The sequence below is a fragment of the Ornithorhynchus anatinus genome, chromosome 9 (assembly GCF_004115215.2).
Source record: "Ornithorhynchus anatinus isolate Pmale09 chromosome 9, mOrnAna1.pri.v4, whole genome shotgun sequence".
In the NCBI taxonomy this organism is placed as follows: domain Eukaryota; kingdom Metazoa; phylum Chordata; class Mammalia; order Monotremata; family Ornithorhynchidae; genus Ornithorhynchus; species Ornithorhynchus anatinus.
The window spans coordinates 41,240,659-41,259,129 of NC_041736.1; the positions used below are offsets into that span (position 1 = coordinate 41,240,659).

The 18,471-nt window shown below is 42.1% G+C and overlaps 1 protein-coding gene across 1 annotated transcript in view; it reads right to left on the minus strand.

Moving 5' to 3' along the window:
* Nucleotides 1-18,471, minus strand: part of RAB10 (RAB10, member RAS oncogene family) — a 47,845-nt gene that overhangs the window by 3,403 nt on the left and 25,971 nt on the right. Inside the window, exons 2-5 of the mRNA XM_003430587.4 lie at nt 15,301-15,361; nt 6,675-6,813; nt 2,551-2,640; nt 1,440-1,541 (exon numbers count right to left, since the gene is read on the minus strand). Of these exons, the coding sequence (XP_003430635.2) occupies nt 1,440-1,541; nt 2,551-2,640; nt 6,675-6,813; nt 15,301-15,361 (392 nt within the window). The remainder of the gene's footprint in view (nt 1-1,439; nt 1,542-2,550; nt 2,641-6,674; nt 6,814-15,300; nt 15,362-18,471) is intronic.

Genomic DNA, 18,471 nt, shown 5'->3' on the forward strand with positions numbered 1-18,471 from the left:
GAACTGAGGCACAGAGAAGTTAAGTGACTTGCCCACAGTCACACAGCTGACAAGTGGCAGAGCTGGGATTCGAACTCATGAGCCCTGACTCCAAAGCCCATGCTCTTTCCACTGAGCCACGCTGCCCTAAGTGCTGCGATAGGTACAAGTTAATCAGCCTAAGCAAATGATTTCTCTATCACTCTGCGCCTTCACTTCCATGAGTAAAAAGGAGAAGATATTCCGTGGGTATACCCACAGGTTCAGGACCATTCCCCACCCCTACTCCTCCACCTCTTAGTCAGGAATTGTTACAGAAATGCTTTGTGAATCTCAGTTCACCCTTTTCTGTAGGGATATTCCTCCCAGGTGAAAAGACGGAGAAAGAAGAAAGATAAGCCTCCCCCCGACCCCCACCCCACCCCGGAAGGTCAATGGCCTATTTAAGATTACCTTTAACATGGTTTCTTAAACTTAAATTCTAAGCACCATATCCCTCTTGGCTGCCTATTGGCTGGATGGAAAAACCCTGATATTTGGTTTTAGTCCAGTCCTGTCTCTAGCTGGCTGAACTTGGACAAGTCACTGAACTGCCCTGGGCCTTAGCTTCTCCATTAACTTGGGGATAATTATATCTGATTTTATCCTCTATTTCCCAGGGATGAAGACCAAAGAAACAATAACTGGAAAAGTACTGAAAGAGATGCTCTTAGCTGAAAGATAAATCCAAGGAATTAAGCCCTATTTCCATTTTTTTGTCCATACTTGAGGCTCCTCTAAGTTCCTCTAATTTATCATATCATCGGTGGTGCCTTCAGTAAAGGGGAAAATAGACTTTTTAACGGGGAAAATTTTGGCCAAGAAGTCTATACAGATAACTTGTTTCAAAATCAATTTTTTAAGCCTGAATAGTGAATTTTTGAATATGGTAACTTTTAGTCTTAGCAATTTTGGTTAGGACATTTTTAACATTTGCTGAAGGTTACTAGCTACGACCCCACCTTTTCCCTCAAAGATGATAATAATAATAATAATAATAATAATAATAATAATGGTATTTGTTAAGCACTTACTATGTGCCAGGCCCTGTACTAAACACTGGGGTAGATACAGATAAATCAGGTTGGACATAGTCCCTGTCCCACATAGGGCTCACAGTCTTAATCCCCATTTTATAGATGAGGTTATGGAGGCACAGAGAAGTGAAATGATTTGCCCAAGGCCAAATGAGACAAGTGGCAGAGCTGGGAATAGAACCCATGACCTTCTGACTCCCAGGCCCATGCTCTTTCCACTAGGCCGTGCTGCTTCTCTTGATAGCTCCTATTTTAGGATTCAGTTTTTGCCCCATTGTTATCTGTATTGACTAACTGGTCAATTTTGGAGTTGGTTATTTTTTCATTACCTAGACCTCTCCTCCCTTCTGAGAGTAGACTGACATCTAGGTCAAGAAAACTTACCTTTCGGAGTATATCTTCTGCTAATGTGAGGAATGCCTTCTCAATGTTAATATTTGCTTTTGCACTAGTCTCAAAAAACCTAATACCATGCTCCTTCGCGATCTAAGAACAAAAAACAAAAGCCAAAAAAGGGAACAAGGTTACCACCAACCCAGAAAGCATTTTAGACAATCCCCTGACAAATAAATGGTTAGGAATGGCTCCAATGGCTGCATTATTTAGTCTAGAGGTAAGAGAACAAATGTTTTCAAGAGTCAACATGTCAGTGGTCTTTAAGCAAAACATTCTGAAAGGGGAAGACAAAGGGCCATTTTATTTTATGTAGAGTGTGTATTTCAGTTATTATAAATGAGGTTTTTCTACATGAGAAAGTTTAACAAGAGGAAAAATAATTCAAGGACAGAATCTTCTATCACAAACTTTTGGTCTTCCTTGCTATTTATTTGGGGAAGCTGTACATAACTTTTACCTTGCTGTGTCCTCATCTTTAATTCTCAGACTGGAAAAGGGAAACATGGATTCTAGGAGGTGGTTTATGGAACGTACTAAGAACATTTCAAATGATATGATTCTATTGTGCTACGGCAAAAAAGCATTTTTGGCTAAGGATTGGTTTACTGTCATGATGAGAACAGAGGCATACCTTTACATTTTCATGGTCTTCAAGTTCATTCTACTAAATGCATCAGCGATGTTACTTTATCGGAAGCCCTGCAGTGTGCCAAGAGTTCTCTGATCAGCACTGATCATGGGAGCTTTAGACAGGATCAGCAGGGAAATGGGGAGAGGCCAGCAGAGCCTGGCTCCTTACCACTCGATTTCTCCCACTCTCCTCCTGCCTCTCCTATCCTAAGCTCCTCTTGGTCTTTTCTCCGCATTCATCTCATCCTCTCTCCTAAAATCCCCATCCTTGACCCTCCGTCATCTGAGGTCACTCTAAGGAGTCTCAGCACTAGCAGATCCGGATTTCTCCATGGTGACAAACTACAATCCAGTTTAATGGGTTACAGTTCACTTCAGTGCCTCATACACACCTGCCCGCTGCTTAGTAGTAAACAGTATTAAACAGTATTGTACAGATTTTCCAAAAGTTTCACCCATAGCTTCTTACCTGCTCTCCTTTAGTTTTAAGTACAACCCTCTTATCTTCCATGTCACACTTATTTCCTAGCAGCATCCTTTCCACATCTTCATTGGCATGCTGAAATGAGATGTAGTTTTACTTTTACACATTCTGTGCTTTGACAGATTTAGAAATAATTATAGGCTTGGCTTATCTCTCAAGAATCAACAAAGTTTAACTAGCTGGCCTAGCATCTTTTGCTAGCTGGGACAAATGAAAGGTCTTACAGCAACTGCCCGGAGACACTGCAAGCTTTAAGGGCGGGTTGGAAGCTTGCGTAATTACCTCTGTTCCCTGAAAAGGAAAAAAAAATGGGACACTCTAGGTATCCAGTTTCCAGTAATTGTGGTTCCTCCCTCATTTTACACAGGATATTTCATGCCTGGTTTTTTTTTTTTTTTTTGTAAATAGCAGCAAGGAGGCAGGACATAACCCCCACTTTAATAGGAATATCTGGCTTTCTTTTACACATATTTGGCCTTTTCTCACAATACCGGACAGACCTACGTTTACAATTGTCCTTCATAGACAAAGAGGACCCCACTCACTAATGGTGAAGTTCGCATTATGAGTGAGTGGCTGTGTGGCTGAAAAGTCAATGCAAGATCCACAATCCTGGCCCCATTATGTAGACAAAAAATTGTCCCTTCTTGTGGGTTGTGCTTAATATCTGTTCCACCTGGCACTGTTTTCATTTTTGCTTCCTGGCGCTGAATTGTACTTTCCCAAGTGCTTAGTACAGTGCTCTGTACATAGTAAGCCCTCAGTAAATACTTGATTGGTTTTTCCTTAAGAAGCTTTTGCTCAAAGAGAGCCATTCACTTCTTGATGGCAGTGTGCCATGCAGGTCTATCCTCAGCAATGGACTTCCAGCCTTCAGCTGGGAAACTGAGGAATGAGGCACATATTAGGGGGAGAGAAAGCAGTTCTCCCAACCCGGCATTCAAGTGCAGAGTAGAAGCTTACATCAAAATCTGCCCCGGGCTATTGAGTATGCCTAGGGTACTGGCTCGGGCCACAGAGGGGCCCATTCTTTGAATGAAACACCTGGTTTTACAGTGAAACAGGAAGTGATTTACAAAACAAAAAGGGACCTAATAAAGCCCAAGGGATTATTAGACAGAAAAGAAGTCCCAGGCCTCCTGCCTCTGTCCCTTTATGTAGGTCCTCTCCAAGGCATGTGAAGAACTTGGGTCACTCAAAAGTGGTTCTGGACACTTAAGGTTTCTTGAAAGGTAACTTTCCTGGGGAGATATGGAGAGGACAGCTGGTGGAAAGCCATGGTAAAGGAAGAATGGATCACAGAGGATTTGGAGGATTAAAAACGCTACAAGGAAGAAAGACAAAATACATGAGAGGTTTATGTTTTGGGCCCTTAATGCTGACTTTTTGTGACCTCTCTTTCGACACTAAAAACAAAATAGGCAAGTAGCAGTGACTGCACCAGCCTGAGACTTAACATATCTGACCTTCCAATGATTTTGATTTAGGGACATTTTCAAAGGAACAGAAATGCCTTTCAGGGTTTTTCCTACCGACTAGGGCCAGAAATATCCTGCAGACCTCACCCACAAAACCAGAGCTGTGATGATCTCTAACACGTGCTCCAAAGGAAGCCCTACTCAGACCTGATGACCCTTCCTATCCCTTGCTTAACCCTCTGCAGGTCAGCAGATAGACCAGGTCTCTTGGTCTTCAGAGAACGTATAGGGAAGCCCAAGCTGTTGGGTCTGGAATCATTCGTATGATTTATAATGCACACCATCTGACACCAGGGAGGTTGGTAGCCCGTTCTTAGGGACAGATTGTTCTTAGCTATCCATCAGGGTAATGCATTCTAGAGGCCACCTGTCAAAATATGTGATTTGGGAGATGCAGCAGCCTCTTAAGATCACAAGGAGGATCTTTTGTAAAGGGGCCCTGGCTTCAAATCACTGTGAGTTTAAAAATCAGGTAAGAGTTGGGAGACCCTCCCCCACCTCCTCACCAGGAGGACTCAGAAGTGGAGGGGCAGGGGATGGTTGGAACTTCAAGAACCCCCATAGCAAGCTCAAAATAGTAAGGGACCACTCACTCCATTCTCTCACCACCATGCTTCTTTAAACCATGAAATATCAATTTTCTACTTTCTCCTTTTTTCTCTGGCTGCCTGACAATTACTTCATTGCCCATAAACACTCGTACAGAAGGGAAGGGAGGAGAAAGATATAAAATGACCAATGACAATTTATTCAACTGCACTGTAAGAACAAATATTTTTCCCAAGGGACTGGTTTAGGCTAATTCCAAGAAAAGTTTTCACCATGACTTTTTTTTAAATAAGAAAAACATCTAATGCCATATAATCATCCCAGGCAACTATTCGCCTTCATATTTCACTAGCTCCTATTCCAAAAATCTCTGCCAAAAAAGAGGCCAGAAAGTTTTAAGGCCCAGATTCAGAATTTTCAGTAATTACTATAGCTTTGAGTACTCGCACACAGTTCAGACTTCTACATTAGACATGCGGTGCTTGTAAAAAGGCAAAGTTTTCCAGCTATGGGCAATGTATGCTGAAAGACTGAAATTGGCATCAAGGCTTTCAACTAAACTTGAGCTATTTTTAAGGTTTATTATATGGCTTTTGGTTGTAAAACCTAGGTTCAAGTGAGCCATTAATAACCCAGAATCCCAAAGGGATCCACTCCTAAAATGGGTATTTAACTGAACATTAATAGTAAACTAACCAATTGCCTCCTAAGAGGATGCAGTGCAGTTTCAGTAGGTTTGAAGCAGCAGAAATGCAAGAACTCTCAACATCACTGACTATTCGGCACCCTGCGAAGTAAACACTTGCTCTGGGTCTAAGATGGCTTTGCCTATGTCCTCACCTGAAACCTGCTTCAATAGCTAGGCACTACCTCCATTAAAACAAGGACAGCAAAAACATTACCAAAAAAAATCATGTGAGCAAGAAATCATCCAGCACTTTAGGGACTTATCTCCATGGTTCAGGAGGTTTTAATGTAAAACAACTATAGATATAAAGAATTAGATTTATCACCATCTTCCTAGTTCACTGATTCCAAAGGCTCTAATAGACTCCAAGATAATTCCAAGTCATGATACTGGCTGAATAAGATAAGGCAAAATTGGGGCCAAAATGATCTTGGGGTAAACAATGCTGACCACCAACTTTCTCCCTTCTTTCCCCACAACTGGGGAATTCTCACAAGACTGGGAAACTAGACTACACTGCTGAGGGAAGGGTTGAAAAAAGGAGAACAGAGAACAGATGGAAATGGAACTCAATGCCATAATTATTATTAGGAAAGTTTGGTAGAGACATTTGCTCTAGTTATTTAGGAATGTAGATCTTTTTTGTATGTCCTTAGAAACAACAGTATGCATTTTTTACAAGGAAAAAAACAGCTGGAGCTAGAGCAATTACAGACTGATCAACCAATGGTATTTTTGGATTGCTTACTGTGTTCAGAGCACTGTTCTAAGCACTTGGGAGAGTACAACATGGTTGGTAGACAACTTCTGCCCTCAAGGAGCTTAATGGGGGGGGGGGAGAGAGAGATTAAAATGAATTACAGGTAGGAAAAGCAACAGAGTATATAGATATGTCCATAAGTGCTTTGAGGGTGGGGTGAGTGGTAAAGTGCTTTGTGGGCACTGACCCATGTGAAGAAATAATGTGGCAGGAAGGGAAAATTAGGGGGGTGGGGAAGAAGAGAAGGACAGCTTAATCAGGAAAGGCTTCTTGGAAGAGCAGGACACTTCAAATCTTTATCCCAATAGAACATTAATTCATGCAATAAAAAGGGCCACAATTCATTGGAAGGGATAACTGTCTAAAGCCAGCAGCAGTTAGATTGCCCTGAAATCCTTCCTGCCTAAGAGCAGCTGAAAGATCTGCTACTCTACAGGGAAATAAAACAGTCTTTTTAGAACAGCATTTGATGAGAATCAGCCAATATCAAATGAAAGCTTCAAAAGGCGGTAAATTCCCACAGAACACTTGTACCATGCTACAGTGTAAATGGGAAAGACCAACCTAAATGCTTATCTTTCCTGACCAAGCCTAGTCAAATTCAACAGAGATCACAGGATAGTTTTCGCCTTACCTCATCTATGTTTCTTAGCCACTTGCTGATGTTTTCAAAACTTTTACCATTTGTGATGTCGTACACTAGCATGATTCCCATAGCCCCTCTGTAGTAGGAGGTGGTGATGGTGTGAAATCGTTCCTGGCCTGCTGTATCCCTGTGAATAAACATCCAGTGATAAGAATTAAATACTTTAATATTTGGATAAATTCCAGGAATTCCACAGTGATTAGCTAATAATTCTATACATTAGGCAACCACAGACTAAAGGCCACTGGTCACCACTCAGTCACATGAAAGGGAAATCTTCAACTCTTGCGTGAACACTTCTGGATTGTGGCTACCACAGAGGGGAACTTACATTGCAAATCGTGGTATAAAATACGAGTCATATATAGGTAGGGATTTTTCTCAACCAGACAATTCAAAGAACAAGAGTTTGAAGGGACCAAGGAAATAGGGACAGGAAGGTAGAATTCATATCATTTTGTCCCTCTTACCGAAGGGGAGAAACATGATCAAAATCTACCTCAAGATGGAAATGTGATAACCGATTGGGGGGGGGGGGGGCGGGGAACAGATCAAAAAACAGAACCTGGGAAGAAAGCAAACTTCTGAAGATAGTCAAAGTTAAATTAATCGTTTGAAACTATTACATCTCACATTCCAGCAAAACCCAGGTCTTATGAAGAAAAGGTAATTTAAGAGAATAGTATAAATTGACAGCAAAAACCATTCAATCCCTGATAGATGCCACAGCATTTAAAATACCTTTTTAGGATTAATGCATCTTCTTCTGACAATGTGGGTAAAATCAAGTTTTGATTCACCAGGTATTTTTAAAGCAAGTGAGAATATCAGTAAATGTTCACTGTACAGTGTCTGGCCCATATACGATGTTGCTCTCGAGAGCATTATGCCAACGTCACCACAAAGGCAATCACACTACACTTCTCACTGCAGGTTAGTTCCGACTATCTTGAAGTAAAGAGCTTATTTACTCAAAGCAACTCTCCAGGTCACCCCCCAGTACTCCTTTGGTTCCAGTTTCTCCTCCTTTGAACCAGTCCCAAGGGAGAGCTTAAGTACTGTTTCATTCCAGGATTCTTCACTAGAGCTAGTCCTGGGGCCAGGCTCCATGTGCTAGCCCAGCTCTAGTTTTAAAAACACGCTTGGGCGATATTTCTCAAATGATAAAGGGGAAGCCTGAACCAGAATGGGGCCCGGTTCAATATAATCCAGATCAAGACTGCAAGTTCCCCATCTGGCTCATCCCCTGGTCAGATCTGACCTCAATTGGTGAATTGTGTATTTTTGTTGAGTTATACACAAACACACACACACACACACACACAGAGCTGTCCTTGTGCACCGTGCCGCTGCTTCTCCCTCATTTTTGATGAACAGATAGGCTAATTTTAGCCACTGGATTGTCAAAACATGCTGTAGCTGGCTTTCTGTTAATCTGGGTCAGGGATCCCACCCCTGAATTCTGACAAGTAGACAAGCTAAAACTAGCATACCTACTGTAAGGATATTGGGGCTGGGCCCCTATTGCCAACTCCATGAGGGCCAATGCCCCCATGGCTTTGTCAACAGAACAAGTGTGGTTTATTGGAAAGAGAAAGGGCCCGGGAATCAGAAGACCCAGGGTCCAATCCCAGATGCCCACTTTACCTGCTGTGCAACATAAGTAAATCACTTAACGTCTCTGTGCCTTCGTTTCCTCGTCTGTGAAATGGGGGTAAAATATTTCTCCCTCCCCCTTGGCCCATGAGCCCCAAGTGAAGCAGTGGTCAGGGAATATATCTGATATACTTAGTATTTACTCCAGCGCTTAGTACAGTGATTGGCACAGAGTAAGTGCTCAACAAATACTCATAATCATGATAACGACAGAACTATGCTCATCCCAGTTTCTGACAAGATCTGAGCAGTTCCACTGAAGGCTTAAAAATCCAAAATGGTGGTTTCCTGACCTGTTAGTTCTTGGAAACCTGGATGTGGCTTCCAAGCCATATCACACTTGTGCTGTGTAGCAGCAGTGACTCACGGCCATCCCTTACACCGGACCGCCGGAGCCTACTGCATGGGAGAGTCCCTTTCATCCCACCAGTGTCTCCTCCGGCACACAGGTGAAGAGGAGCGGCGGCACGCCCCCTCGACTTTCACAACGTTGGCATGACTGTGGTTGCTGATGTGATTGTCGGCCTCTGAAGTTCTAGGAATCCCCAAGTGCTAAGCCACAACGCGCTAACCCTCTTTCTTATATATCTGTCATCTGCCACCCACCCCCTCAACCCTTCCTTAAGATATGAGCCCCTCTGAGGCTAGAGCCCATGCCTCATTTTCACCTGGGTTTTTTTTTCCCCTCCCAGAGCTTAGTATAATGCTCTGCACAAAGTGATTAAAACATACAGTTGCTACTAAAATCCCTGGCTCTTTTTTGCCTCTGCACTCAAAATGAAAAGTTAGCATCTCTGGCTGGGTCATTCCACTCTTACTGTCACACCTAAAAGGATAGTTAATAAGAACTCTACAAATTGGTGAGGGGTAGTAAATGAATCCACACCTTACTGTGGCAGGAGAGTTTGCCTGTGCCGATGATGCTCGGAGTTACGCGACAGAGAGATTCTCTCTCCAGGGTTACCCATAATGGAAAGATCTAAGCCAAAGCATCAGACAAAGCTGATTCACCTGTGCTAGGCAGCAACAGCATGGGAAAGAGTCAACGACAAATGGTATAGTGATTGAAATGTTGATCAAAGACAACGGCAGAGACTAAAGTTTTTACTGCGTGGAAGAAGGCAATGGTAAACCACTTCCGTTTTTTTTGGTTTTTTTTTTACCAAGAAAGCTTTATGGATATACATACCAGAATTCTGGAGAAGATACGTCCATAAAGTCGCTAGGAGTTGGAAACAACTCAACTGCATTTGATATAGAGTAAATGAATCCAGCGTTGCCCTTCCTGAAGCAATACCAAAATTTGATACATCCAGTCATTTTTAATAGTAACCGGATGAAGGTGTCAAGCATATGTATTAAGTAGAAGGATAGCCCCTAAATTGGATGAGATTTCCTCTCAAGACAGGAAAAAGAAATTAGTGATTTTGATAAATTAGAGGAAAGGTCCATTGAATACACAGCCGTTCTTTTAGGGACCAAACTAATATAGATACATGCTCTGGAAAGACTGCCAAAGTACAGGGATACCAACGTTTCATTCTGAATGCAGGGTCAAATCTGTTAATTCAAACACTTATCCTAACCTGCCTTGGTTACTTTCCAGTGGATGCCCACCCACCTCTGCATCAAACAAAAATTCCTTACCACCGGCTTTAAAGCAATCACCTTGCCCCCTCCTAACTCAACTCACTGCTCTCCTACTACAACCTAGCCTGCACATACTGCTCCTCTAACGCCAACCTATTCACGGTACCTCGATCTCGTCTATCTCGCTGCCGACCTCTCTTCTACATCCTGCCTCTGACCTGGAACGCCCTCCCTCTTCATAACTGACAAATGAGTACTCTCCCCACCTTCAATGTTTCCTTCACCTTCACACTTCCTTCAAGAGCCTTCCCTGATTAAGCCCTCCTTTCCTTTTCTCCCACTCCCTTCTGCATTGCCATGATTTGCTCCCTTTAATCACAGGATCTCAGACCCACATTAAGAGCTGTATTTATCCATAATTTATTTTTTATTAATGTCTGTCTCCCTTTCTAGACTGCAAGCTCCTTGTGGACAATGAATGTGTCCAACATCAGTTATATGGCTATATGGTACTCTTCCAAGTGCTCAGTATAGTGCTCTGCACACAATAAGCGCTCAGTAAATTTGATTGATTGATTGAGGGGGATCCTGGAGTGCGGAGCAAAGTAAAAAAGGAGACAACCTGGATGAAGGGGATCCTTGGGAAAAGTGATCAGGGCTTGGTGGGAAATCCACTCTCTCAGGGTCCAGGGCATCTGTTCTCTGCTCAGGCTAGGGGAAAAACTCAAAATGATATGGGGAAATGCCTTTTAACTCATGTAATCCCAATTCCACAGATGAACTGGTCCCTTTGTAGCTGGGGCTACTGGCAGGCACAAACATTTTAAAAAGAATAGAATGGGGGTTTGTGGTATACCTCATGCTGAATGAATCAATAATCTGAGGTTAACAAAAAAGCCAACATTATCCTAGGATGCATTATTAGGAATATGATAAGCGCCAGAAAATAATACTTAGAATACTGGGCAGGAATGGAAAAAAAATTGTGGAGATTCACTGTTGTGACAATTTCACATTGGCAATTTTGTATCCCGTTCCACATGTTGGCTGGGCTGCATAAGAAGTCTGAGGCCTAAAAACCATACCTGTCAAACTGCCTGCCGCTGTTAATAATGTTGGTATTTGTTAAGCGCTTACTATGTGCCAAGCTCTGTTCTAAGCGCTGGGGTAGACACAGGGGAATCAGGTTGTCCCATGTGGGGCTCACAGTCTTAATCCCCATTTTACAGATGAGGTAACTGAGGCACTGAGAAGTTAAGTGACTTGCCCAAAGTCACACAGCTGACAAGTGGCTGAGCCTAGATTTGAACCCGTGACCTCTGACTCCAAAGCCCGTGCTCTTTCCACTGAGCCACGCTGCTTCTGTTGACTTTGAGTTTTATCCACCTCAGTGAATAGCAGACTGTGCCCCTGAAATACAAACCCTTAGCAATATGGAATTACAGGCAGTTCAGAAACAAAAGTGATTTTAAAATTCTTTCTGGAATCAGGTCTTGGTTATCAAAGTAAGCTAGAAGCATGAGCTCCAAGTGGAACGTAACACTGACAATCAGCCATTCCTTTAATTGAGGTCAAGGGGCTCAACCAACAACTCTTCCTCTTTCCCCCCGTCCAAGTACTCTTCCCTCTGACTGCATCCTCACAGTAACTCCTCCCCGCAACAATTCACTGGTTTTCTGCTCCCTATTGAGGCACCAGGCTTTTTATAGCTTGTGCAGGCTAAAATCCCAGTAAAGTGAACCTCCCTCTTCCACCTCTAAAACCAACTCTGCTCCACCCAAAAGCTTTCTACTGGCCCTTCAATTTACAAGCTCTTGGTTGTGTTTCTTTAGCTGGTTTCCCCTCCTTTTGTCCCTTGAGAGGCGACTTCTAAGACCTTTTGATCTTTTCCTCCTTCACATTCTCTCAAGGAGTTTACTGGTATTCACAGTTTTTTGAATTACTCTCCTCTCTTCAGGCTTAGATTTCTTGCTGTCTTTGGGGTACCTTTAAATCAATACCCTGCTGTTATCTCTAACAATATAATTTACACAATGCAGCAAAAACAAATTTTATACTTCCCCTTATTCTCTTCCTTCAATCTGCTAATCACTACTCACTACTCTCCCATTCAAATAAAAACTTCTGCTTGTGGCTTTCAGAGATCAGTACTTCTTCAGTGAAGAGTATCATCAAGTGCTAGCTGGAAAGTGGGCTAGTTGAAATAAAAATAGAAGAGTAAAAACAGCTATTTTTGGCTAGAGGGATAGTCCTTGGTCTCCTCAGTTCTTCATCCCTCTTAGGTGAGGCAACCCTAGTGCAACTCCTGACAAGTTTCCCAACATGGGGAAAGGTGTATACACTTCTGTGAACGCTCCACTCCTACAAAAGGTGCGGCTCTCTGCCACTGAGTCAGGCAGGGGGACGGGGGCTGCCCCAGCCATTAGAGGCCCCTGTGAAGGTCTCCAGTGGCAAAGAGGCTCCAGGAAGTGTAGATCTCAGCTCCCGTGTGCCCACTGTTGCTGCTTGAAGGGTAGCTTGGTGCCGTAAAAGTTAAAGAGGAGGACAGGAATCATCCAGGTCATCAGGTGATCTCCTGCGCCAACCCCAGAAGGATGGATGCTCTATGTTCATAAGTACCAAGGCATGTCCTTCCCCCTCCACTGTCCCTGTAAGAAATTTGTGCATCAAGACCCTTGTCCAACTTTCTACACAGTAACAAGGGTAGGGACGGAGGATGGAGAGAGGGAAAGGCTGGTATATGGCCATAAATTTTATGGAAAAAGTTTTTATTTTGACACTTGCCAGAGTCTGGCAAGGGCACTGCTACAGTAATCCAGGTATGAATTGATTAGGGTCTGGCCCAGATCTGAAGAAATGAAAAGGAAAGGTCAGATCTGGGTCATATTGTTGATGAAGCACCAGATGACTTGGTGATGGACTGAAAGCTCACTGGGGCAAGGAACATGCCTAACAACTCAGTTGTACTCTCTCAAGCATTTAGTACAGTGCTTTGCACATAGTAAACACAATACCACTGATGACATCAGAGGGGGCAAGGAGGAGAGAGGTGTTAGAACTCCAAGGTTCTAAGCACAGGGCGTTGGGTGGACAATGAAGATTTAAAGTGATGGCAAACTATAAGATACTTTAAAAAAAAATTTAAAAAACCCCACAAAACAAAAAAACCCAGCAAAAGCTAGTCCCTACGTTTCCTGCACAAGAGAGGTATATAGTTTAGTATTCTGCACCAAGAGGTCTCATATTGTTGGAATTGTTTCTCCCATGAAACACAAGGGGAGGAGCTGGGAAGTACTGATGAAATCTCCCTCTGGCACAGTGCAGTTTACAGGCTAACAATTAACCTCACCAGGATTGGTCGGATCTGAAACCTATCTACAGAATATTTCTTAACTTGAAGCCCTAAACGACAAAGCTTCCTTTCCCCAGGAACTTGTCCATCTCCAAATGCAAGAAATAAAACCAGGTAGTATGCCTTCAATCATGAATCCACACCACTGAATCTGGTCCTGGTCCAATGAAACCAGGAGGAAAGGAAAAGCCTCTTTCTCAATCTTTTTATGCTTATGTACTCAGGGGGATATTTTGGCAAGCAAATACAACCCACCAAAACCACAAGATTAACTTCTGGTACCAAAACATTTTTTAAAATTAAGCAAGCCTGTTTCTTGGATAAAGGTTTCTCTACAAATATGATTTTACCTACAGCGGCTGACCTATATGGGTGAACTCATGCTGCAGAGAAGCCATATAAATAGGTGATAGGCATTTAGTATTGTTTCAGCTTCAGACAACCTATTCACTACCTCTGTTTAAATCAATAGATTTTTTTCCACAATTAAAAAAAAAAACAAAAACATGCATATTCCCCTCCGGCCTAAAAACTGGGAATTCCCTGGCTGAGGGAGTTACATCCTATTAATGCCAAAACATGATTTCATGTAATGAGATAATCAAAGTTGGCATTTTCACATGGGAGTCCTTAGGATTCATTTTCTTCACGTTTTGCCAAGACCCAATGTTTATGCAATCCTGGTGGACAGTACTTTTCCTTATCAGCACAGTGTGACAAATAGAATGTGAATCACATTAAAATTATCTGGAAGTCCAATTTTGCAGCCAAACCAGTCTCATATGGAATAATCTCTTCCACTTTAAGCCACAGTCTTAAACAGAGGTGTGCAAAGTACAGCTCATCTACTTATTTGCTAAAGCAGCTATACATCTACCTTTTAAGCACATATTCCCCTCCACCCCAGCTTCTCATCCTTATAGCTGGGAGGACTAAGCGTACAGTCTTCAAAATTTGGTATGTGGCCAGCCAGCTGAAATAACCGTCCATCTCTGCCTGTAATGAATAATATTCACATCACTTTTCTCTTCAGGGAAGAAGACAGCTTGCTTAACCAGGAGTTTTCAACTTGATAGTATTTGTTAAGCACTTACCTTGCATCAAGCACTGTTCTAAGCGCTGGGGTAGATTCATGCTAATCAGGTTGGACACCCTCCACACCCCACCTAGGGCTCATAATCTAAATCCCCACTTTACAGATGAGGTAACTGAGGCTTAGAGAAGTTAGGTGACTTGCGCAAAATCACACAGCAGGCAGGCGGTGGAGCCGGGAATTAGAACCCAGGTTCTTTGGGCTTTCAGGCCCATATTCTTATTCACTAGGCCATGCTGTTTGCCTGGTTTCACTGTACCTCTGGTCTCAAGATCTCTATTTAAATACCCCCTTTCTTCTTCCCCTCCCCTTCCTCTAGCCTTCAATCTCTCCTCAGTCCTCCTTTCACACCCAGAAGAATGTCCACAAGATCTGGAGTTAAGAACACAGGAGAGCAAAAAACCAGAGCAGTTAATGTGGCTGTTGCAATAATGGCCATACCCCCTTACAATCTGTTCTTCTGGGAGTACCCGTATCTCAGGTTAAAAACTTCTAGCATAGAATAAGCAGCATACAATATTGCTACTGTAGTTACAAGTTTTAATGAACTGCACAGTGACTTGAAAGAGCTTTAAAAAAATTCCCACAGAATTGATATTGCAAGCATCAAGAAGGTCTCCAAAAATAAGTGAAATGTAGTACTATAATCACGTGGTTTTATATTTCCAGTAAAAATGCTTATAGTGATTTCTCTTTACAATATACTGCACTTCAAATATGATTTAAATTTTACTCCTTACTTTCAGTGGGTTCCAAGGCTGTATAAAGACAAAACTATTAAAGACAATTTTGATTAAGCACATCTGAAAAACAATGGCCACCAACTTATCCTGTATCAAGAACATGAAGTTATTTCACTACCATTTTTCCCCCCATTAGGTTTCCTATGAATGGGTGGAAATAAAAATTTAAGCATCACTTACCATATCTGTAGCTTGATCTTCTTTCCTTGTAATTCAACTGTTTTGATCTTAAAGTCAATTCCTGAAATAAAGAATAAAGGAATAAAACTAAGATTAGCCCCATATCAACATGAATTATCATCAGAATGGGTTGACGGGATTCAGTCTCACAGCCTGAAACTAAGTGAAAGTTCTGGGTAATACGTACAACTTGAATTCCATACACCACAGCAGAATATTATCCCCAAGGAATCTGAAAACTAAAGGCCAGCAGCAGTACCCACTTCTAGGGCTGAGTTGAAAGTAACAGTAGAAAGAAAGAAAAAAAAATCATATAATGTTAACACAACAAAATTCAGCGATACACAGGAAAGGCATTGCCATTCCATAAAGAGCCATTTAAACAGAAAAAAAAAGTCTTCAAATTGAGCAGCAAACAACGGAAACAAAATTAATGGGGTCCCCCAAGAATTGTGCCAGTGATTTGCGCAGAGCGACACTCTCTCTTCCTTGCCAGTCGTGTTCCCACTTGGACAGTGAGTGCAATAAGTGAATGGGCTGACAGTGGAGCAGTACACTGAAAAGTACATGCGGAGGTTTCTTTTATTCCCCACCGCCCCTCCCCAAGCAGGATTTATTTACATCCAAAGAGATAACAGCATAATGCTGAGACTATGCCTTGGGGTGCCATGACACAGAAGGTGGATGCCTCTGGAAGCTGCTGAGATCTTTTCTGCTCATGCTAACTAGCCTATTTTCTGGACTCCTGTCAGCCTTGTCCACCACCCACAATGCCCTAAATTGGTTTTTTGATGAGAAACCTACACCTCAAATGTCAAAGCCCCAACCAGCAGAAAGAGGACCAGAATTGAGTCTTCTGATTCTCAAAGTAGTGTTCTTTCCACCTCCCCTCCTGTCCCCCCGCCCCCAAAGTGCTGTGTGGTGCTTAATTTGCCAAAGGGAGGGCAAATAGGGAAAGTGAGAGTTCAGTCGAAAGACTCTTTGAGATGTGACATCTAGGAGGGCATAAACCTCTTGTCAAGATACAGTAATCCTGAGCCAAGACTCTGCTTGCTCACCCTTTTTGCTCCACCTCAAAACTTCTTTCAAAAAGGAGGCCCACCAACACCCAGTTGAGATTTCAACCTGTGAATTAGAAGGTGGAGGGGGAAGGGGGAAGATCCTTCCACTGGGGGAGACTGCTAACTAAAGGAAAAGACCCAGGCATTTGTACATTTTACTTGCAATTTACATGTATTTATGTATTCATTTCTTTCAATTTCATATTTGTAGTTAATGCTTTTTTCCATTCTGAACTTTGGACTAATAGCATATATTGCTGCAATTTGTCATTGGCTACTTGCAAGTGCTTTTTATGTTTTTTGGTATGCCTTTGTGTATTCCACTTGTGTATTTGCGATCCTTTACATTATACATACGTAGAAAGTTTTGAAACCAATAGCTTTATTTATTCCCAGATATTGTATTTTCATACCTCTATTTTATAATGTACATTATATACAGAGCTATACATTATAAATTATTTATTTAATGTCCATCTTCCCCTCTAAAATACAACCTTGTTGTGGGCAGGGAATGTGCGTACTGCCAACTCTATTATTATACTCTTCCAAGCCCTAGTACAATGCTCTACACACAGTAAATGCTCAATAAATACCACTGATTGATAAAAAAAAAAAAGGTGTCAAAGCTCCCAAACCTTTTGGGTACTTCAAATCCATTTTGGTTCCATTTGAAACTAAAGCCAGTGCTTGAAATGACACCAAAATGGATACCCAGTCTATGAGGAACACCCATTTTCTGCCCCAAGGATGTCTCTGGTTGTGAAAAGTCAGTACACTCAAGTGCAACTTTTCAATTATCTATTATCATTAAGTTAATCTCATAAGGATTCTCTTTAATTAAACCTCAGCAAAAATACTTCTTCCGATTGGTTCTCAAGCAACAATAGCACCACATATTCAATTTTAGCTTTTCTACTGTTTCACTACTTAAGATACTGCATTTTTAGAGCCTCCTAGGCCAACTGACTTTTCCTTCCACTAAATTTCCATAGTGGTGACTTTCTCAAGTGGGTGCTTAGAATTCAAGCTATGACTTTTTTTCCTTAATTCCTAAAAATGTGAAATATTCTCAAGACTGAAATGGTAATGTGAAAATAATGCTAGAATTATGTCATGGTGTCAGAAACAGATCATGGTGTCAGAAACAGAATACTGAGTTGGAACAGGCCAACAGTCTGGTCCGGTGTGGCAACTGCTTATGTTTTTATGTTTATGTCAGTGTTTGGAAATTATCTGCAACATCTAATAAGGCTGAATCTCTCCCCAAGGGCAGGTGAATCAACCCTGTATAGAGATGAGACACCCATAGTTGGTAGGAAGGCCCAGTTCTTATGGACTAAATATCACTACATCACTGAATTTCTCCAAGTGGCTTGGCCCTGAAGGAGTGTAGAAGCGAGGCTTAGGCTAAGGGCTGGTCCAGACAAGCATCAACAGCATTCTTGAAGAGAGAAAGGAGGAGAAGGGGATGCTTAGGAGAGCCCCCTCCTTAAAAATCTGACTTTCCTGAGGTAAACATACTTTCCTTTGATCACTTCTCTAATTTGTTAAAAATAAAATGGCAAAAGGCAAAGTGGTTTATCTACTGAAGAAAATATTCCTGGTTCAGAAGGAGAAGGCAGTGCTTGGATAGTTCTAATATCTTGCGATCAACAGTGTGAAATTTGATACAGTGGCAAAGAACAAGACTGGCCCTAGATGAACTTAGATAGGGCAGCAAGAAACTTTTGCATCCCCAAGGTTGAGTCACTCAAATGCCTGTCATGCAAGCACAAAGTGTGTCGGGGGGGGAGGGTATATGTGTCTGAATATTCCTTTTGTCTCTGAAATTTCTCCTCTCGAAAAAAAACCATCCTGGATCGAGAGAAGAATGCATTACCTTATAGGCAGCAGCAGCAGCAGCAGAAGGGAATAGTGTCAAAGATTCACCAAACAATCCTATTTACTGAGCACTTATTATGTGCAGAGCACTGTAATAAGTGCTTGGGAGAATACAACAGAAGTAGCTCACCCAGGAAAGTATGGGTTGGGGAGGGGAATAGAAGTAACTATCGCTCCACTACCCTCAGCATCCTGGCCGGCTACCAGGTTAGTCCACCTTAAGGCA